The 23,324-nt window shown below is 32.5% G+C and overlaps 1 protein-coding gene across 9 annotated transcripts in view; it reads left to right on the forward strand.

Moving 5' to 3' along the window:
- Positions 1 to 23,324, forward strand: part of LOC106871495 (band 3 anion transport protein) — a 762,999-nt gene that overhangs the window by 620,157 nt on the left and 119,518 nt on the right. For 7 of the 9 annotated variants that reach the window (XM_052970953.1, XM_052970950.1, XM_052970948.1 and 4 more), the window contains one exon: positions 5,178 to 5,228. The exons of the other annotated variants lie outside the window; for them this stretch is intronic. In XM_052970953.1, the coding sequence (XP_052826913.1) occupies positions 5,178 to 5,228 (51 nt within the window). The remainder of the gene's footprint in view (positions 1 to 5,177; positions 5,229 to 23,324) is intronic. 9 annotated transcript variants of the gene reach the window in all.

The following is a 23,324-nucleotide window of genomic DNA, read 5'->3' on the forward strand; positions in this document are numbered from 1 at the left end:
ACTACTTTTTAGTATGTTTTTTTCTTTGTTTTGTTTATTAATCACAATTCATCTTATTTGGTTATTTGATTGTACTTGAGATGCAATCATTCTTTTCAAAATTATTAATTCTCCATTTCAGCCAAAATGGTTTCTGCTATTTTTCACTTTTACTTAACAATTAATACCTGATTCTATTGAAAGTCTTCATTGCTGCTTTACTTGACCAGTTTTTATTTCTTCTTTTGATGAAATCAGTGTGTCACTTTGCTAATGTTTCCTTTTTTTTTTTTTGTCATTCTCAGTTTTATTTTTTATTCATTCATATATCCTTACTTAATGGAAGTCATCCAATGTCTTTGTGTGTATGTGTAACACTCATTGAGACTGCCCTTGTCTGAAATATAAAAATAACAATGTGCTCTTTACTCTTTTATTAGTTTCACTCATTTGACCATCACCATGCTGGTACACCATCTTGTAGGATTAGTTGGACAAAATCTTAACTCCCCGCAATACTTAAAATAAGTACTGTGAGAGGGGAGATTCTATCAGCGTCTTTGGCTGAACTGTTAAGTTATGGAGATGTAAACAAACCAACATTGATTGTCAAGTGGTGGACACACACACACACACATATATTGTTTCCATCTAACAAATTTACTCACAGAGCATTGGTATGTCCAGGGCTATAGTAGAGAACACGTACCCAAAGTGTCATGCAGTGAAACGGAACCTGAGGCCATATAGCTGCAAAGTGAACTCCTTAAGCACACAGCCATGCCTTTGTCTGTATAATTATGTAATTATTTTATAAAAATGTGTGAATTATTTTAAAAAAATATCTGCCATGAATTGCAACCTTTTACATTCCGATTTCAAATTACGTCACAAGAAATTTTACCTTTCATCCTTCTAGAGTTGATGAAATAAAGTACCAGTCAGATACTGTTTCATTGCGGTTGACTATACTCCTCCCTAAATGTGTATGACCTAAGGTTGGGAGGATCTTAATCAGCAAAGCATTCAGACATTTTTAGTTATGTCCTTTTACATACTGAGTTCTCTAGAACAAATTGTTTCCAACAAAGGAACAGAGAGTAAAATGTGGGGGAAGGAATTAGTCAATTAAACTGACTCCAGATCTTCACTAGAACTTTGACTTTTTTGACCCTTGATGGAGGAAATGTCAGAGTTGGCCTCAACAGGATGTGAGCTCAGAATGTAAAGAGCTGGAAGAAATATCACAAAAGCCCTTCTTTGGGTTAACTAAAAAATAATCCTTTATAATTTTGGCTCAAGGCCAGCAATTTTAGTGGGAGGGTGTTTGTTGATTATATCAATCTCAGTGCTCAACTGGTACTTATTTTTATCCACCCCTAAAAGGGTGGAAGGCAAAGTCAACCTTGACAGGATTTGCATTCAGAATGCAAAGAGCCAGAAATACCACTAGATATTTTGCCTGACTCACCAATGATTCTGCCAGCTCACTACTTTAAACTAAAAGATTATGATATCACACTTGAACTGCAATTAATTCATTTGGCAAAACACTTTACTATTAGCATGTGTCTTTGTGTTAATACAAGAAGTCAATATTTAACTTGTAGGAAATATCACCCTATTCTATTTTCTCTCTTTTTCCAAACTTGACTTCAATCCTTTGTACAGAATTGATATCTATTAATACCTTTGGCTCAGTAATTAATTCTCAGCAGTGGCATCTACTTCCTGCTTTTGATTGTCAGTCAGACTACCTTCACTTATTCTGTTAATGAAATTAGTAAATATGTGAACACCACAACTTCTCATTTTCTGTCTTTTGTAATTTTGAGGCTTCACCCCAAGAATATTGTTTAGTACCAATTTCTGCTACTAGTTACCTTCAAGTGACTTTGTAAAAATTTCCAATACTTGTTTCCCATCTTTTCTGTCATATATTTCTATACCAATGCTTAGATAATGCAATACCTTCTACAATAATAAGCCACAGGTAGTCAGTCCTATCTGGTAGACACAGCACTATCTACCGTACTTTTTGTTTTGTTAATGTCTGCAATTATCTTAAACATTTGGGGTCAAGATAAGATATTTATTTTATTTAGTTTAACCCCAAATCCTTAGCCAGAGATAGTTTATTTATATCATTCATTCATTTGTTCATTTAATAGGTTTTTTCGTGCTAGCATAGGTTAGTGAGAAGCTATTTAAGACAGAATGATTTTACAACTGGATGCTCTTCCCATTGCCAACCCTAAACCTGTTTTTCAGTTAAGGAATTATAATATTTCATAGCTCTTCAAAAGCACAGAGTGACAGGTCATAATGTCAGCAGGAATGTCAACACTGACACCACTGTCTTCTCATGGTGACAAGAGAAATACACACATGCAAATTCACACATACATTTATATCTACACAAGGGGCTTAGTACAGAGTCTGTCCATCAAATTCACTCATAGAGTATTGCTCTGCTCCAGGTAATAGAAAGCACTTGCTCAAAGTGCTGTTCACCAGAAGTGAATCAGAAATCATGTGACTGTGAAGCGTTTTCAGATTCTTAACCATTTTTTGTATGTTTGATTTTTGTGGTTGTAGGAAAATCTAAGAGAAATGAACATGTTCATCTTCTGTTACATATTGACTAACCCTAACCCATAGCTGTTTTAGGGAGTCAACAATTAATCAGAACTGAAATCGAGGAGAATAACTTAATGTTAATATTGTTAGTTGGCTTTGGTTAGTTCTGTCAAAGTTGTAACCAATTAAATATTTTGAGGTGATCCATAAATCTTAGACTTCAAATATAGCAATCTCTTATCTGAGAAATGCAGGGGAGTTTCTTCATAGTCGCTTGACTCACTGAAAATGCTGCAAAAATCCCCCTCAAGTCACACCCTTCAATCTTCAAAATAAAGACACATCTGGTGTAGTTGTAGATACATTATGTCATGTTTTTTTATAAAAGATAGGATGGTTATTACTAGAATGCTTTTGATCGTAGGTCTCCTGGATCATATCACACCAAGGGTTAAACACTAGCAAACCACAACAATCTTCTATGTGATCTGAAATCACTAAGCTCATATTTCATTGTGTTTGATTTGACAGGGTGCAATGTAGCTAGGATCACTTTGCAATCAGTTTGCTCCTTTATGTTGCATATTTCCAATGTCTTAGAACAGTGTTTACAATGGAAATTAGCAAGATAGATGAGATTTGAATCTACAGGAATTTGGTATTGCTGGTAATTTGGCATGTTTCATGCTTATTTCGCCATTTTTTAGATACAGAGTGATCTTAGTGATTTATGTTGATTTGTTGTTAACTGGTACATAATTTTTTTTTTTCCTTTTACTTTGGAGATTGTGGATGAGAACTGTTCTTAAATAGAATTATGCTATATTAGTGGGGAGTTTTTTGTGTGTGGGAGGGTCCTTTTTGCATTTGCTGTCATCATCATTTGATATCTACTTTTTCATGCTTGCAAGAGTCAGATGGAATTTGTTGAAGCAGATTTTTTAGAGCCAGATGCCTTTTCTGTAACCAGCCCTCACCTGTTTCTGATCAAGCTAATATTTCCCTATGGCTAGATAGGTTTTTTCATGGGGGACTAGAAACAAACAACCTCACTAGTATGATGGTGATACTCATTTACAGCCATCATATGATTCTAGCTGAGGGTACACATATACATGCACTCAAATACACATATGACATATACAATATATACAACAGGCTTTCTTTAGTTCCTGTCCAATCAAATCTACTCAGAAGGCTTTCATTGGCCCAGAACTATAGCAGAAGACACTTGTCAACATGCCACACAGTGGAACTGAACCTTAGACTACATGGTTTCGAAGTAAACTTCTTAACCACACAAGGATAAATTAATCCTTAGTTATGTTAGAAGAAACATTCTTAGAACATAGCATTAATTTACTGTATTTTCCTGATTTATACAAAACTTAGTGTGAACATGAACAAATATGTAAGTGTCTATGTGTTGTGTTTGATTGCATATGTGCATGTATGTGTACAAGAGCATTTGTATGACAGCATATATGCATACGTGTATATCTGTATGACTGAATGCATGTATGTACATGTAACATCTGTATGATTGAATGTCTGTGTTGAAAATTTGTCTTAACATTTTATGATTGTTATTGACTCTTCAATTTTCCTAAAATTTCTTTTCTTTGTTTCATGACCTCAAATCTTAACCACTGTATCAAAAGCATATCCAATTTCTCTTATCCTCTTTTGTTTCAGACAACCATTTTATAAAGTATCATTGAAGTTTTTCTTTCTTTTATTATACTGACATGTCAATGGCATTTGTTCTTTTATCCAGGAAATATAAGTTGCTTCTGTTGTTGTTTCAGACTTCATGAAAAATAAGTGGGAAACTGGAAATATTTTACATAAAACACAAAAAATTTCATTTCCATTTTAACACTCAAGGGGATGCATTTATAAATATAATTTGCATTCCAGTGTTTGCATCTACTTCCACTCAGTCAGATATGTTGCTAGGTGGGGTGCATAAATATAAAAGAAAAAATCATAGATTAGTAGGTTGGAGTGTAAATAGATAGAAAAGTATGTAGGTAGATAGGTGGATAATAGGTTTGGTGGTCGGGGAGATATGTAGATAGATTAGGTACCTTGGTAGACAGATGGATTTATATTTAGATATTCAATATTTGTTTTGTAAATATGCCAATTTAAAATAAAATTATATATAACAATAAAAGTATAATTCAAAAAATACGTTTTTCTTTCTGCAAGAAGACAAAAGCATTTGTGTGTAATGCACACTTCCTGTAAATAACATGATCAATACATTTATCATCAAACTCTTTTTTTTTCTTCTCCCTTTTATTTATTTATTTATTTACTTTTTCAAAGAATCAAATGATCAAAAACCAAGGAATATACAACTTATTGAATGTCTGTGTGAATTTAAAACAATTCTGCTAAATTCTTTAAGCCTGAAGAAGTTGAAATAATATTTTAATTTTTTTTTCTTCCTCATCAAATTTATTTTTTTAGATTTTGTTTCTATAACCAAAAGGAAGAAAATTTCAAGAAATCATTTCTCTCTCTCTCTCTCTCTCTCTCTCTCTATTCCCCCATGTGTGTTTTTAAGTGAATATGTTATTCATACTTTGTACATTATTGTTATTTCATAGCCATGTCCAACAGAGAAGTGAGCTTTCCACACCAATCCTAGGTGGAAACAGGTATAGGCTTGGTGCATGCATTTCTTCTTTAATCAAATTTTTCTTTTTAAATATCGTTGTTGTTGCTGGTATTGTTGTTGTTGTGGTTGTTGTTATTGTTGTTGCTATCACTTGTGATAAATATATATATATATATAAATATATATATGTATATATATATTATAATTTGCTGCTGCTAATTCCAGTTTCCAATCTGTTCTCTCACACTTTTTCTTTTCATCTAAAAAGAAGGCACATTTGGAAAGCAATCATCAACAGTTTATGCCATTTCCTTCCCAACAACCACCAACAAATTGATTTGAGAAGCCATTAGATGTGAAAAAAATAGTAAATTAAATAAATAAACTGAGAAATGAAATACAGATTGGATTTTAAAGTCATGTTTATATTTCTTTTCATAATGATTTTATTTTAATTTTCATTGTTTTTTATATTTTATATTTATTTTTAGTTTTTAAAAGAAATCAAAACCAAATCACAATCTTTGATTAAAAATTCTTTTTCACTATTTATATTTTGTTTCTTTCTAATGTATTTTTTTGCTTTATTGTACTTTCTTTTCAAATTTTTTTTTTAAATCTCATCTTTCACACTTGCATAAAATCTTTTTTTATTTTGTGTTTTTATTTCCTTGTTTTATTTTTATCTTTTCTTTCTATTTAAACTGTTGACAGAAAAGATTTCAGCTTGCTCTCCTGCAGGACTGCAAACATCACATAAAACAAAAACAAACAAAAAAGATCCATAAAAATTTACATTAAAAAAAAGACCAAAAACAAATAAGATGTCCAACTTTTCTTAAAAACATCACTGTTGCTTCATAAATAACATGTTGACTTTTGACATTCTTGACCTTCTGTTGTTGTTTGGTCAATAACTTCTTGACCTTTGACATGACTAACCCTTTAAGAAAGCCTGATAAATATCATGTTGACCCTTTTCTTTACATTAGTATTTAAGGATAAGTAATTTATGAAATGCCATAGTAACTTTTGACATTAGCTACTGTTGATCATAAATGTTTTATTCATCTGTTTTGTCATTTTCCTTCTCAGTCTTTCCAGTATTTATCATCAGTACTATTATGTTAATCATTTCTGTTATTTTGAGAAGATCCAAACAAATCTGCAGAAACATAGGTGAATATTCTAACTGCATTAACAGCCAGACTTTTTTTGTTTTGCTGATAAAGTGTAATAATACCAAAACATGTGCAGAGTTTTCACAGCACTACTAAAGGTCAGACTCACTCCTTACTGCATTCTATATTTAATTAGTTAAAATATTTTCCATATTTAATTAAAATTTCAGGGCTCTCTCCTTTGCTTTTTTTTTTTTTTACCAGAATTAATAATTTAGGTAATAATTATTCTCATCAGTAAGGATATCATTTAATCAAAATTTCTTGGTTTATTATATAAACTATGCTAGCCCTCACTTAATTCATTATGTTATCTATCAACTTCTTGTCCTGCTTTATTTACAACTGTCAAGCTGTTTACATTGTTCTGATCTAATTTTTTAAATGGTATTTTTTTCTGGTCAACTCTTGCACTTTACAATATTCATCCATATCAGGGTTTTGTTCTCTTTCTTGTATACAAGAATATAATAAAATCTGTTTGTTATTTGTGTCACATTAACACCATCGTCTGTACCCTCCATACTAATCCATGTCTTCTACATACCCACCTAAAAATTTTACCTCTTTTTCTCCAAGACATGAGTCTCCTGCCCATTATTCTCAACCCTTCAAATTACCCAGGATTTAATTACCCTTTAAATTCACTTCCTCTCTAAAGAGTGAAATCTTTACTTAGATGAATTCTGTCCAACACTTCTCACTTTTAACATCCATCATCAATTATTGTCCACTTTTCCATGCTTTTATGAGTTATACAGAATTTGTTGAGGCAGATTTTCATCAGTTGGATGCCCTTCCTGTTGTCAACCCTCATCTGTTTCCAAGCAAGGTAATATTTTCCTATAGCTAGACATGTTTTTCACAGAAGACTGCAAACAAACAACACTGCTTGTATGATGGAGGTGCTCATTTACAGCCATCATGTAATGTCTAGACAAAGGTACATGCATTTACATATGTGATGGGCTTCTTTCAGTTTCCATCTACCAAATCCACTCCCAAAGCTTTGGTCAGCCTGGAACTATAGTAGAAGACACTTACCCAAAGTGTCATGTGCTGGAACTGAACCTGAAATCATGTAGTTGAAAGCAAGCTTCTTAACCTCATAGCCATGCCTGCATTTGTGATTTAATAGAATTTATCAATTTGCTTTTGTTGTTAATTAGCCTTGTTCAACCTTAATTCAGTAGACCAATGATCACAAACATTCTAACCGTGACTGTCCTGTCTTTTTTCCCAATATAGTGTAGTACCCATGAACTACATTATCCCATATATCCTCTCTTTAAAACAATAGGGTATAAATTGAAGTGAATTTAGTTGCTATTTCTAGCTGTTCAACTGAATATGAAGGCTCCATTCTTATTTGTGTGGCTAACTCCGCTGTTGTTTCCTTAATTATATGTCTTCAATTATAGATTTTTTTAACCACTTTGTCATTATATTTTCTTTTATATCAAAATATTGTACCCCATATATGGCCCGGTCCACACTTTAGAAGTTTGTCTATCTCTAAATTCACACCTATTATTGTAAACATATTTCAGTCTTGACCCTGTTTATGTGGTAGATGAGTACTTTCTTTCAGTGTGACACTCCCCACACTCCACTAACCACTAAACCCTAAAAGGAAAAAATAACCCCTTCCTGTCTTGCTATGAAGCTTCATGCAAGCAAAGGGCACATCCTATAAAATTTAGAAGCAATTCAAAGCCACTGAATTTACCATCTTCTAAACATACATAACTGGTGACATCCTACCTGTAGGAATGACTGTTGCTTTTTTTTTTATGTCAAGAGGCTTTCAAATATGACTGAACTGAGGGCTGTCATTCTTTCATCATGGTAGTTGTTGTTTATCCCTAGGACTGCCCTGATCAAGTAGACTATAATCAAAAGTATTCCACCCATGACCATATCGTGTATTTTAGTTCTTTGACAAATGAATTGCACCCAGTTATAGTAAGTCTTCATTTCTGCTACTCTTCAACTTACATAGTTGTTAGTATTAATCAGCAGTCAAACACTACCTTTCCTGTCCTTTTTGTATCAAATTTCACTCTACATATATACAACAGATGCTATTTGAGCTATTGGGACTCTAAAGTCTTTTTGCTACCTCATTCTTCCCAATATTTATGTTATCAGTATTCTCCTTCATTACCAAACATTTTCCAATCCCTTAATGCCACTTACATTATGCTGTTTATAAAAAAAACTTAGATTTAAATGTCAAGATCTGTTTCAGAATGCCTAACTCAGTTATCTTCTTTAGAAACCAAGATAGTATATCAATATGTAAGTATTATTACTCAAGCTTTACATTTAATTCTTTAAAAATGTCTTGGAAATATCCTCTAGTATTATTGTGAACAAATTTAGATTGACTAAATTTATACAGTTTATACTTCTCCAGGATGTTTAACATTCTGCTCAGGAGTGTGTAATAGCATTATTTTCTTATATATATATATATATATATATATATATATATATATAAACATAATTAAGGGATCAGCAACAGTTGCTTCACCACATACCGGAGTTCAGAAATAGCAGCTAAAGTGCTAAAATTCCAACAGATAGCAATACTTGTAACTCACAAAGGCAATGGTGTTTACATACCGAAGTGCTTGGTAAAAATTATTAATTATTAATTTATTAATAAATTAATAATCCTTTACCTTTTTATTTGTTATATATATATATATATATATATATAATTCTATTTTGGAGCAGTAAACTTTCCCACAGCTTTGCTGTTTATTTCTTGGTTACTTGATTTTCCTTACAGTACATTAACTTGCCACCCAGCTATTCTGACCAATCACAGTGTGCTGACAGTTGGCAATATTTAAGTGTACAAAAATACAGCCAGCTGTCACTTGCAACTGAATATGGCTTGGTTATGTGTACTGCATTGAAGGCAATTGTTTTAAGTGCCTATGTAGTCACAAGCAGACATAGATACTCTCTCATTTCTACACCCTTGATCCAGTAGTACACCCAGGATGTGACAGCTAGAGGAAGAGCGCAACACCAGCAACCAGCTGGTACTCATTTACAGCTAAATAAACTGAAGCAATAAGAAAATTATTTTGCTCAAGGACACAATACATCACTTGGTCCAGAAACTGAATTTACAACCTTTAAAGTATAAACCACTTTTATTTCACAAAGAATAGAACAATCAACAATCCTTACCTTTATCAATATAGACATGCCAATGCAAGAGTCTCCTTAAAGTGTATTGTTAAAAAAAAATAGAAGAATTAAAGAATAAAAGAATCTCTCAGACTTAACTTTGCAAGGATATTGTTAGAAAACAATAAACTGCTATACAAGATTCTGACATACCATGCAATAGCCAGAATCCCAAATCATTTTAGGTGAACTTTGACAAACCTAGCTGATTGAGTGATTGAACAATTAATCAAACAATTGAGAAGTTAATTGGTTAAATGTTAATGAAAAGAAGTAAAACTAGACCAGTGCATGTGCTTATTATTAGCATAATGACCCTCCTGTGGTACAATAAAATTTGCTTCAACGTAAGTTCACATCAAGAATCTTACAAACCAAATAGAAAAATGAAATAAAATTAGTATTTTACTTTTAATATCTTTCAAACATTCCTTTAGTTTGCTTGGATCAGTTTGAATGATTTTCTTATTTTGTTTGTTTCTGTCTAATTCAACAACAAAAGAAATAAACTGAAAATGTTTTATAGCAACTATGATGGAAATATCTCATTTTAAGCTCACCAACAAATGAATCCGGCATAAGAAATTTCAATTTGTTGAAGAAAGTTAATGAGGGAAAGCAATAAGGGAATACAAAACATATTGTCCAAAATTTTGAATACCACCTGTATTAACTGGACTATTAAATGTTATACACTGCTGTTATACACTTCCAATTTTTCTTTGATTGCATGCTTCTTTTCCAGCTTGGCTAAAATTGTTTAACTAAACCATCTTCGTATCATCATTAAGGTCTTCTGAGTGGTCTATTTTGATTTCTTGGATGCTGTTTGGCAACTGTCATCTATGAATCTTAATTTTGAATATAATTCCTACTAATTCTAGACCTTTGAACCTTTATTGTGAAATAGTATTTATTTTCTGAAAGAAACTTCATACATTCAAGACTGTCAGCAACTATTATATTACAAATCCTTTTTAAAAGTCTTATTTTCATTTGGACAATAGAGCAATGACAATAAGACAATAGCCTTAGTACCATTGAATATCTGAGCTATTTAATCTTTCTTCTTATATGTGACAGTTGAAATACTGACCCTGAAAAAGTTAATGTATATATTCATTTACTTATTGATTTGTAGCATATATGATACTAAATAAGAAATGTAGTTCCAAAAGAACAAAAAGCTTAGTCTCTAGCAAACCTGCTATTTCTTTGATATAGTGCAAATTTGTGTGTCTAACGCACACGCACACGCACACACACACACACACACACACACACACACACACACACACACACACACACACATATATATACACACAAAGTATGGAGGTTTATTTCACAGGTGATCTAAATGATTAGGTACACTAGGTTAGTGCTGTAACGGATTACTAGGGCTCCAAGGTTACAGCCAAGATGGTAGTTATGGAGCCATTGCAGATTTCCAATGCAGCGGATATATAATTGTTAAAGAGGACAACAAATGTTAAGGCAAGGTAGACATCTCAAGTCGTATACGTTATTATTATTGGACAAAAGTTCAAAGTCTTACAACTGTTTCTAGGATATCTCAGAGTATGGGATATTCCGTCATTGGAAACAAATAAGGAAAATGAGAAGGGTATAGATTAATGAAATGATGACATAGAGGACAGGAGTAAAGGAATTAGGAAATGAAGAGAGGGAAGAAAAAGAAAGCGTAAAAGTTCACAGTTCAATTTTCCAATGTTGTAGAAGTGCAATCCTGTGTAGATCCATGTGGGTTAAAGTCCTGATATTGTAAACATCCAGAAAAAAAGACACGAACATATCAATGTTCAATAACAGAATGTGAACTTTTATGCTTCCTTTTCTTCTCTCTCTTCATCTCTTAATTCCTTTACTCCTGTCCTCTATGTAATCATTTCATTAATCTATACCCTTCTCATTTTCCCTTTTTGTCTCTGAAGATGGAATATCACATACTCTGGGATATCTCAGAAACAGCTGTAAGACTTAGAATTTTTTTCCAATTATGATAATGTATATGACTTGAGATGTTTACCTTGCCTTAACATTTGTTGTCCTCTTTAACAATTATATATATATATATATATATATATATATGCATATATCAGTTTGTCACACTCCGGTAAAGTGCATTAATTCACAAAATGTTTATATATTTATCCTAGTGTAACTGGCATTTTCTTTCATACATCTACCTGTATATACAAATGTTCTTTGAACTATTACATTTATTAAATAGTTTTTTCTTATTTATGCTCTCAAACAGATACATTTATGTTATATGTATGTATATAGGTGCAAGAGTGGCTGGATGGTAAGAAGCTTTCTTCCCAACCACACGGTTCTGGGTTCAGTCCCACTGTGCTTACACAAGTGTCTTCTACTATAGCCTCAAGCCAACCAAAGCCTTGTGAGTGGATTTAGTAGACAGAAACTGAAAGAAGCCCATCATGTATTTGTGTGTCTGTGTCCCCCCCCCCACCATCGCTTGACAACCAATGTTGATGTACTTACGTCCCTGTAACTTAGCAGTTCAGCAAAATAGACTGATAGAATAAGGACTAAGCTTACAAAGAATAAGTCCTGGGGTCGATTTGTTCAACTAAAGGCGGTGCTCCAGCATGGCTGCAGTCAAATGGCTGAAACAAGTAAAAGAAAAAAAGAAATATATATATATACATATATAATCATTTTAGAATATTAATATCGCTATCTACACTACATTTTGATCAGTTTGCTCTCCAAACATCATCATATGTCTTAGTCCTAAATATATTCCTTCTACCTGATTGAATTCACTGGAATGTTTATTTCTAATCTCGGGATAATAACACTCTGATTCACTAATCTGCAGATGCATGCATATATCCTGGTATAAGTTACCTGATGATGGTTGGAGATCAAGCCTATCAAAATATTGTATTTATATAAATATTACAAAAATTGTTTCATTTCAGTGGATGAAGTTAATAGTCCAAAACATTATTTCTTATATTGGAAGCATTACTCAAGTTTGCTATTTTTATTAAGACATTTCCTTAATTGTCCTTTATATTATATTTGTAAAAAATTAGGTTCCTAAATAATATGTTAAGTTTCTAGATCTTTTGTATCTTGTGGAAGGAATGATTATTAGTGCCATTTGTTTATTGCCATTCTTTTATGGTTAAAATTCCTGAGAATCATATATTATATGGATGATATCATTATTTATGGATTTAAAATATTGTTATTTTTGTTACTTTCAGTACCAACAAATGACTTTGTTTATAATTTGTTATTTATAACAATTCCATGGCTAATTTTTTCTTTCTTTTGTACAATTCTGCCAAGCTTGGTCTTGTATTCTGCAGTGCAATATGCTACAATGGCTTAGTATTGTAAATGTATGGTCACTTAGTGACAAAGTTTTGCATTTATATGTCCCTTGCAACAGTTTTAGTCATGGAGTTTACTACTTTCGTATTTACATTAGAATGGGTTTATCATCACTGGTTATTTAAAGTATGCTCTGTGACTTGCAGGCTTATGGTTTTATGTTGAAGAGGATGTTTTCTTTTCATTCTGGTAAATCTGTAATATATTGTTACTTTACAATTAGGTATGAATAATGCAGTTTTATGGGAGCATTTTATAATGTATCTTTTCTATAAATAAGTACATTTTGGTTCATGTAGTAACTTTTATATATATATATATATATATATATATATATATAGCTTATTTTATTCTACTGGATATTGTATTTTTTATATATGTGAAAATGAATTTGTTTCTATAATATTCTATGGCTTAGTCTACTAACATGTTTAAGTATCTGTTTCTAACTAATGTTTGTTTAATTATTTTGATTTCATTATGTAAAATGTCTTTTGTGGATGAGAACCTAAAAGCTCTTATCAAGAGGGATTTTGCTCCAGACATTTCACAAATAGACATAAAGTTCCTCTAGTATTACACTTACTTTTTCAAACTTAGGACTATTTGCTATGAAATGAAATAATATGAAGAGAAATAATATAAGATCATCTTTACCTTCTTTCTCTTATTTGCTCATTTCATTGATGCTCATTGTCTTAGTAAATATTACCTGTATTTGAAGAAATAAGCTTAAAACAAGCTTTGCATCAAAATTATATTCAATCTCAATTTCTGTAGCTTCATAAATTAGAGAATTACAGTTGCAAAGAATCAAGGATTTGGATTTTCAGATTCTCTCATCTTTATCTAAAATAATCTGTTCATCTCTGTGTTCTTAACACTGCTGTAGGACATTCCCTATTCACAAAGGTTCTAGTAAAAGTTCTCTAACTATTTAAAATACCTATAAACTGTTCTTAACTAATTTGACTTCTTTCTTGAACATTCCATTACATTAAAACCTCTTATTAATGTAGGTTTTGTTTTTGTGTTGTTAAATATGTGTCTGAAGGGTAGTGTTCAATGTGGCTTAAATTATACTCTAGTTTTCATGCAGATAACTGTTGATATCTGGTGATGGTGAGGAAGGTGATATATATCATTATCATCTTTTTATTGCCAATTTCCCTGTGCTTGCATTACATAGATTCTCAATGGCCAGATGCCTTTCTTGCTGCCAACTCTCACCTGTTTCCGACTAAGGTGTTATTTCAAATGACCAAATATGTTTTCTTGGAAGATTGGAAGTGGATACTGCTTGTGTGACAGTAACACTTATTTTGCAACTATCATGCAATATGAAGGTAATGAGTCACACACACACTCACAATGGGCTTCTTTCAGTTTCTGTCTACCAAATCCACACATTGTTGCAATCAGCTACTAGGCGAAATTCAAGTAGACTGTTATTTTTTGATATGATGAATAAATGTATGTGTACATAAAACTCTCCAAGAACAATATAATTTAGCAAGATATGTCATTGTTAACCCATTACCTCCCATAATTCTATTAACTGGAATTTTTTTATGAAACTTTGATTTCTAGCATAAAACAGCCTTAGAATGATCAAAATAACATTTTAAATAGAAATAAGCGAGATATTAAGGTGAAAAATTAGCAAACCTCATTTGAATATCAGAGAAATATACCTAGTAGATATAGCAAAAAGGTTAGATATGTGTAAATATTGGCAGATAATTATGAAATTTGTAATTTTTAAGTGATCTCATATGAGATCACTGGTAGATAATGGGTTAATTTAATAAGGTCAAGGTGTATATATATTACCCAAATATCAAACACATTTCAATTTTTTAAAAAAACTACCTTCCAGATGAATTAATGAAATATTTATGCTAAATATATTTTGTACACTTATTTAAATACTATTCGTACTTGATAAATACTTTTCTTTCTTAATTACTTTGTTACCAAAAGGTTTTATGAGAAACTGGCTTTAAATGTTTGAGAAATTAACTCTAGATTTAGTTCTATATTAAAAAGACAATACAAAGTTATTACGTCTTTTCCTTTTTTATTAGGAAACATAACCTAGATATTTTTTAATGACTTTAGCACATAACTATAATTATGGGAGGTTAACTAAGTACTATCTGCCAAATGGTGTCAATATTGTTTTGCAAGACTGTATAATGGGTCAGATCAGATGTTTTTGGCAATGTGATAGCATGATGTACTTGAAGCAGTCGGTGAGAAATAGTAGTTTGTTTGCCATCAAACCTACTCTATTTTAAAATTTACTAGTTATTTACATATCAACTCATTTAATACACATGTGTTTTACTTCTACTGACATAATAAAATGTAAATCATGCACTTAAAGCTGCTGATGTATAGATATTTTTTTTTTTTTTATCATTGCATTTTAAAGAAATTATAAAATTTCTGTAGCCTACAGGAGAAAAAAAAATTAACTTCTTTTATTCTAGATTTTATCAAATAAAAACAGGAAGCTGAAGATCACTTCACTAAATTTAATTATGCTACCCAATGCGAATGTTTACAAATATTGGTTCATTCACAGTTTCAATGGAAATTACTGATTACATAATAATAATGATAATCAGACAAAATACTTGGCAGCATTTCTTTTGGCTTTTAATGCTCTGAGTTCAAATTTCACTGAGGTTAACTTTGTCTTTCATCCCTCCATGGCTGGTGTAATCAACTACCTTCTCTCCCTAAAATTGCTGGCCTCGGGTTGAAATTTGTAAGAATTATTCTTTAGGCAGTGAACTGGCAAAATTATTAACACATGAGACAAAATGCTTAGCTGCATTTCTTCTGGTGGTTTGCATTTTGAGTTCAAATACTGCTGAGCTCAACTTTGCCTTTTTGGAATTGATAAAATATAGTACCAGTCTAGTACTGAGGCCAGTGTAATCAATCCTCTTGTTCCTTCCCCTCAAAATTACTGGACTTGTGACAAAATCAGAAAGAACTATTATTATTATTATTATTATTATTATTATTATTATTATTATTATTATTATTAAGGTGGCGAGCTGGCAGAATCATTAGCACACTGGACGAAATGCTTAGCCACATTTCACCTGTTGCTATGTTCTGAGTTCAAATCCGCCACGGTCAACTTTGCCTTTCACCCTTTCAGGGTCAATAAATTAAGTACCAGTTGAGTACTGGGGTCGATGTAATAATAATAATAATAATTATTATTATTATTATTTTAAGGTGGCAAGCTGGCAAAATCGTTAGCATGCTGGACAAAATGCTTAGCAGTATTTCACTCGTCACTACATTCCAAGTTCAAATTCCGCTGAGGTTAACTTTGCCTTTCATCCTTTTGGGGTTGATAAATTAAACACCAGTTGATTACTGGGGTCAATGTAATCAAGTTATCCCCTCCCCTGAAATTGCTGGCCTTGTGCCAAAATTTGAAATCATTATTATTATTACTGAGTGAAAGAGCAGTGCATGCCATGAAAGTGACACTGGGGTAAAATATACGAAGCCCAGTATATCCATCATGTAATTGACTGTCCCCCTCCCCACAAAATCCAGGCCATGTGCCTATAGTAGAAAGGATTATTATTATTTTAAGGTGGTGGGCTGACAGAATCAGCATTCTGGACAAAATGCTCAGTGGTATTTTCCCCATCGCTACATTCTGAGTTCAAATTCCACTGAGGTCAATTTTGCTTTTCATCCTTTCGGGGGCGATAAATTAAGTACCAGTGAAACACTGGGGTTGATGTAACCAACTAGTCCCCTTCCAGAAAATTTCATGCCTTGTGCCTTTAGTAGAAAGGATTATTATTATTATTACTGTTATGACTACTACTACTACTACTACAAGGCGGCAAGCTGGTAGAATCATTAGTTTGCTGGACAAAATATTTAACAGCATTTCTGCCAGTTTTATGGTTTGAGTTCAAATTTCACTGAGGTTGACTTTGCTGTTCATCTTTTTGAGGTTGATAAAACAAATCCCATTTGAACACTAATAACCCTCTCCCTCAACATCTCTGGTCTTATTGCTATTGTAATTATTATTTTACTATTATTATTATTATTATTATTATTATTATTGTTATTATTGAGTGAGAGAGCATTGCATGCCATCAAATTGACACTGGGGTAAAATATATGAAGCCCGGTATACTCACAATGACTGCCTGTCTGATAAGGGTACACTAAGCACATGCATCACAACCATATGTGCGCGACATGGTGATTTCATATCAAGACAAACAGCACATGACCTCGCAGGTGGGGCCCAGTTAGAATTTCTTCAGGCCAAGTAGCCCATCTCACTTAAAAGGTCCCTGATTAAGGGTTGTTTAAGGATGTTTCCAGAGCTGAATTATCCAAACCCCAAAGAATTCCTCTCAACACATGGCTATGATGCTCCCCCACTACTCTGCTCATGATCAGAGATGCACATATCGTCAGCCACTAAGGGACATGCTCAACTAGTTAAGGTCAAACAACTGACAAGCAGATCTGTGGTATTGAGCAGAATATTTGCTGTAGCCCATCTTTTATACCAAGACAAAACAATGTACATGATGACACTTCCAATCAGTTAAGATAAGAAGCCATGAGAGTCACTACCTGGTACTACATTATTATTATGATTATTATTATTATTATTGGGTGTTGGTATTGTTCTTTACATTCTGAGTTCAAATTCTGTTGGGATCAACTTTTCTTTTTATCCTTTCAAAGTGAATAAAATTAAATGTTATGTACTGACTCTCTCCTCCCAAAATTTCTGGCCATTTGCGTAAATTAGAAAAAGATTATTATTCTTAGGGTCATGGATTGGTAGAATCATTAGATCATCAGAAAGAAATACCTTGTGGTATTTGTTCCAACTCTTTACACTCTGAGTTTAAATCCTGTTTCAAACCCTAATCTCAACATGATGTCATGTGGGTAAGTCTTAGAGTTTTTGGTTATAAATTTGTCTGTCTTTTTTTATCATTCCCACAGCACTTATTATTATGGGTAATGTTTCTGTTTACACATCTAGTTTTCTACATTTCCAGATCCTTATATTTGGATAATTTCTACATTTCACTTAGAAATATCTTGTCATCTGTTGGAATTGGTATATCAATTTAGAGATATATTTTTTATTATGGTCTTTGACAATAATATCCAGATGGTTTGTTCTAATCTATTTGTATAAATTGGAACATCTCAAAGTATAATCTCTGTCTGTCATTCTCTGAGACCATTTTCTGTGGATATTTCATAATCATGGAATAGTTTATGCTCTATGAAAGCTCCATCTTTGCCAGGTCTCTTTATATATTCCATTGTGATTAAGACTGGACTGTGAGACATATGTCATTGACTCCGTTTTTACAGCCTCTACATTTTCTGCAATTCCCTGTTGCCTTAATGTATGATTTTGGTATCCAGAGTATGCATTTAAGGCAATATTAAATTAGAATTATGTATCATGCTTAATGTATATACACTGTTGTTAGGCCAGTTACTGTGGTAGCTATCCTGAGATAACATCTCTTATGGATTTGATGTGTTAAAAACACTGTCTATCATACATACAGATGCACATATACAACATACATGGGATGAATTTTCATCTTTTTTATATATACTGTGCTTTTAACACAGCTAGTCCATAAGAGAGTTACCTCAGGACAAATACCACAATAACAAGCCTGTTGACAGCACATACATTACATATGATACATACATGGCTAATACAATTTTGATCATTTCTGGTGGGAAGGCTTTTTCTTGTGCTGTTATCAAAACACCTTTGACCTCAGCTTTGTTTCCTGTGCTTCTCATCTAATGTTAATTTTTTCCTAAATTTTACATCTTTTCCTCAGACTTGGTAGTATTGGCCATGTAGGAACTTTTCCTTGCTACCATGATATTTTGTAGTCCCATTTTTAATAAAGTTTCAAATTTTCTTTATACTTTCTCTTGCAGTTTCTTCTTATAGCCTCCACCATTTGTTTTAATTTTTAGATCTCCTTGAAGATGTAAAACTAGTTTTTCATTTTGTTCATATTTTGAAGTTATTTGTATTTAGTTCCTCTTTATTCTTTATTAGATATTTATAGTCCTACAGGTGATATTTCAAAATAATTTTCTAGTTTCTGAAAACCTCTGCATCCTTGTAAATACTACATAGAATGTTGCTCGTCAAAAAAAAAAAAAAAATACATACACATTATAAATAGTTTATTTAATCAAAAAAATACTTCATTCAATCCTTTTAATGGGTCTCCATTTATGACTTTGATTTCCTTCATGGCTCACTCTGGAAGCTCCCATCTCCAGAATGAAGTTTCTGAAACCCACCACTGCACTATATACAAATTGATATAATTCCCAATAAGTATTTGCATTACATCTGGGTTTTTTTTTTCTGTGCTTATTTGAGGTAGTATTTTTAATGTTGGATACTCTTCATATCACCAACTTTTTCCTGTTTTAGAAGTAAGTACATGCACAGCACACACACAGACAGATAGAGAGAGACAGACAGATAGAGAGAGACAGACAGATAGAGAGAGACAGACAGACAGACAGACTATTGGTTTTCGTGTAGTTTCACTCTACCAGTTTCATTGACAAAGCATATGCCATCCCAAAGTAATAATAAAAGAAACTTTTCCAAGTTGCTGTACAGTGGAACTCAACTGAAGGCCAGAAGGTTGTGAAGTGAACTTCTAAACCACACAGTTATACATGTTCCTAAACATATCTCCACTTCAGTATATAATCATATACTTTTCAATTCTATCAGCTTATACTTGAGGCAGGAAACTAAAAATTAGTTTGGAAATATTAAAGTAATTGTTCATCTCTTTTTGAAATTTTCCTTTTAATTGGTTCATTATCTAAATCATTCCAAGAACTAACTGGCTCTATTCTGATGATGTCATGATGTGTATGCCCACTTGATGGTTATCAAATATAAATTTATTGACAAGCTCCTAAAAATAAATGTTTGGCTGTTTGCCCATTATTGTCCTAATCATAGCCATGTTTTTGTTTTGCTTTGTTTTTTTTTTTAAATTTGAACCTTTGAATTCATGAATAAATCATAATATCATTTTGATTAAATTGATTGTCATAACACATTCTTTGTAGAATCAATTTAAATATCATTAACTATTAAAATTTAATTAGTTTGCATTTATAGTAATTTACAACCAATCCTTGAGAATTAACAGCTATCCTTTGCCAAACATTTATTTAGCTCATTAATTTATGTTAGCAATGTTCAGGTGTTCATATTCTAAGAATATGAACTGAAGAATTTAGTCCATATTTGAGAATTTAGATAAATATATTTTACTTTGATGTATTATATTTTTTCATCAACTTTATTTTTAATCTCTACATTTGGGAAAGCTGCAATTTATCATATAACAACACTCTTATCGTTTCTGCTAATTTATTTCACATTATTAATTACTCTCACCTTAAATGAGTTAGTAATTAAATTGGAACTTATTTATTAGTATAGGCCGTTGCATGATAAACAGGTGTCATGATACCTGTGAAACATGATTTGCATATTGATTTAGCAATTATTGGTATAATGTAAATCAAATTAAGAACTTAAATAAAGTATATAAATTAAGAAATGAATCTTAATCATTGTGATTGTTGGATGGTGTAATAATTATTGTTGGCTATGAAAGTTGAATAAATTTAAAATGGAAACACTGAGGCTCTAAGTAAAACAAAATCAAAATACCAAATATATTAAACTCTATAAATTTAATTACATATTTAAAATAGCATAGAAGATTTAGTAAAATAAATAATTATATAAAGTCTTATGCTGAAGCTTTAGAATCCTGCTGTATTCACATATTCCTTTGTTGGCATGATTATTGCATGTAACAACTTTAATTACAAAATCTTACATTGGAATCTATCATAATTCAATCATGAACTACATTGACTAATTTATAGGACAATGTCAAGAGTTTCTTTTAAAATCACAGATGAAATGTCTGTAACCTTGGTGTTCAACAATTAACACCAAACAAATGACAGGTATAATTCTATATCAGCATTACAAATTGCTATATAATACTAACTCCAGATAATACCATTTATAGCATTTTACCACTGCTGTTATCAGTGACCATTCCAAAAACAAACAGTACAAAATGCCAACTGAACAAAAGGTTAACAACAGTGAAGTTCACTTGAAATGTCAAGATTACCTCAGTATTTAATTTTGTTATTTAAACACTAAAAAGCAAAGATAACTTTTCAAAAAATAATGATAAAGCATATAGAGATGAAAAAACAATAATATTTTCTCTGATATAAAAGTATAAGCATGTACATACATGTATGGTAGTGAAATGGCAGGGTCATTAGATAGGCTGCCTCACTGACTTTACCTTGACTGTATGCGCTCTGGGTTCACTTCCTACTGTAATCAACTTTACCTTTCATCCTTTCAGGGTTGATAAAAAAAAATGTGGCCATCCAGAGTGGTGGATTGGCACAACTGTTAAAGGGCTGGGCAAGATGCTTTGTGATACCTGTTTGAGTTCTTTGTGTTCTGACAACAATCATCATCAACAGCAGCATTTAATGTCCATGTTCCATGCTGGCATTGGTTAGCCAAGGACAGCGCTGTAAGCCAGTGTCTCTTTTGGCATTGTTTCTACAGCTAGATTCCCTTTCTAATACCAACCACTTCATGCTACTGGTATTAGTAAGGTTGCCATGCAGCTCACAAGACTATGAATCCAGAGGGAGAGTGGCTTTATGCTAGGAAATAAGGAGTTAAAGTGTAAGGACAGGGCAGATGCTTGCTGTAGAGGAGCTACATGGCTATTCGTATTTCGAAGACAGAGTGAGACTAGTCGGCAGGAGCCAAGCTATATTGAGTGCCAGCCTTGCTCAAAATAAAATCTTTCTCAGGTTTGTGCATATATGAGAAGATATATGCCCAATCTTGACCAACAGAGGCCTGGAATTATAATAATTTTTCCTATTCGTTAACTACATACACTGAGTAGTAAGCTTGATCTGTTGCTCAGCTTAATGTTACAACCTGCTTCTTATCAAAGTCCCTTTTGCTATGAATATTCAGGCCAGTGGTTTGGGAATAATCTTATCTTGTCTTCTGACCAGTCATAAAGGACCTGGAAAGGATTATGGGGCACTGATTAATTCATTGTAAGAGAAAGCAGGAAAAGATTGAATGTGGTAATAAATTCTCAGTGAGACAACATTAACTGTGAATGTTTATAGCAATTGGAACTAGTTTGAGTATAAGGAGTAAATCAACTAAAGATTAAAAAAATGATTTATTACATGCATTGTGCTAATACTCTACATAGACTAAGTTTACTTGAATGGAAGAGCTTAAGTTACACAAACACACACATACTCTTTCACTCACATTATATATTTTATATTTTTATGTAGAATACAGCATTAATCAGAAGTATTGAAACAATAAATTTAAATATTACAAAGCCTGGCTATGGAGGAAATAAGAATGTGAATGCATCCATTCTATGCAGAACGTTTTATACTGAATTGTTAATAAAAATAAGGATATTTCTGATTAAAAAATAGGTTAGAGAAGTAAAGTTACAGTGGTGTTAATAATTTGGTTCAGTTCCTCCTATACCCTCAACCACATTGTGTAGCAAGTTGATGCCACTGGTTTCTGTTGCCTGTGGTTTTCTTTGCATCCGGACATATAGTATTGGCTTCTCACATGTCAATTGCTATGCCACATAGCTCTTCAGACTTTCTCTCTTTCTATTTCTCTCTGTTGGTGTCCATTTAAAAGCTGTTTTAGTCTGACACTGTTCTGTTAGCCTGAATATGTGAGCTGCTGGTTTTAATCTTCATTCTCTGATTATTTTACTTAGTGGTCTGGTGTCAACTCTCTTTAGAATGTCTTCATTGGTCATGTGGTCTTACCAGTATGTTCCCAGAATCCTTTGGGACACATTTAGCTTTCTGTCAGTTTTCACAACATTCTTCCGTTTTCTCACTGGCATATGCCAGTATGCTCCGTTGGATGTGTAATGTCAATGTGAATACCCGTCAGAGTGTAAGTATCTTGAGAGAAAAGCTGAACATTAGAAGCATCAGTTGTGGCGTGCAAGAGAGACGATTGCGCTGGTATGGACATGTGGTGAGAATGGAGGAGGATAGCTGCGTGAAAAAGTGCCACACCCTAACAGTTGAGGGAACCCGTGGAAGAGGTAGGCCCAGGAAGACCTGGGCTGAGGTGGTGAGGCAAGACCTTCGTACATTGGGCCTCACCGAGGCGATGACTACGGACCGAG

Source organism: Octopus bimaculoides, chromosome 1 (genome assembly GCF_001194135.2).
Source record: "Octopus bimaculoides isolate UCB-OBI-ISO-001 chromosome 1, ASM119413v2, whole genome shotgun sequence".
In the NCBI taxonomy this organism is placed as follows: domain Eukaryota; kingdom Metazoa; phylum Mollusca; class Cephalopoda; order Octopoda; family Octopodidae; genus Octopus; species Octopus bimaculoides.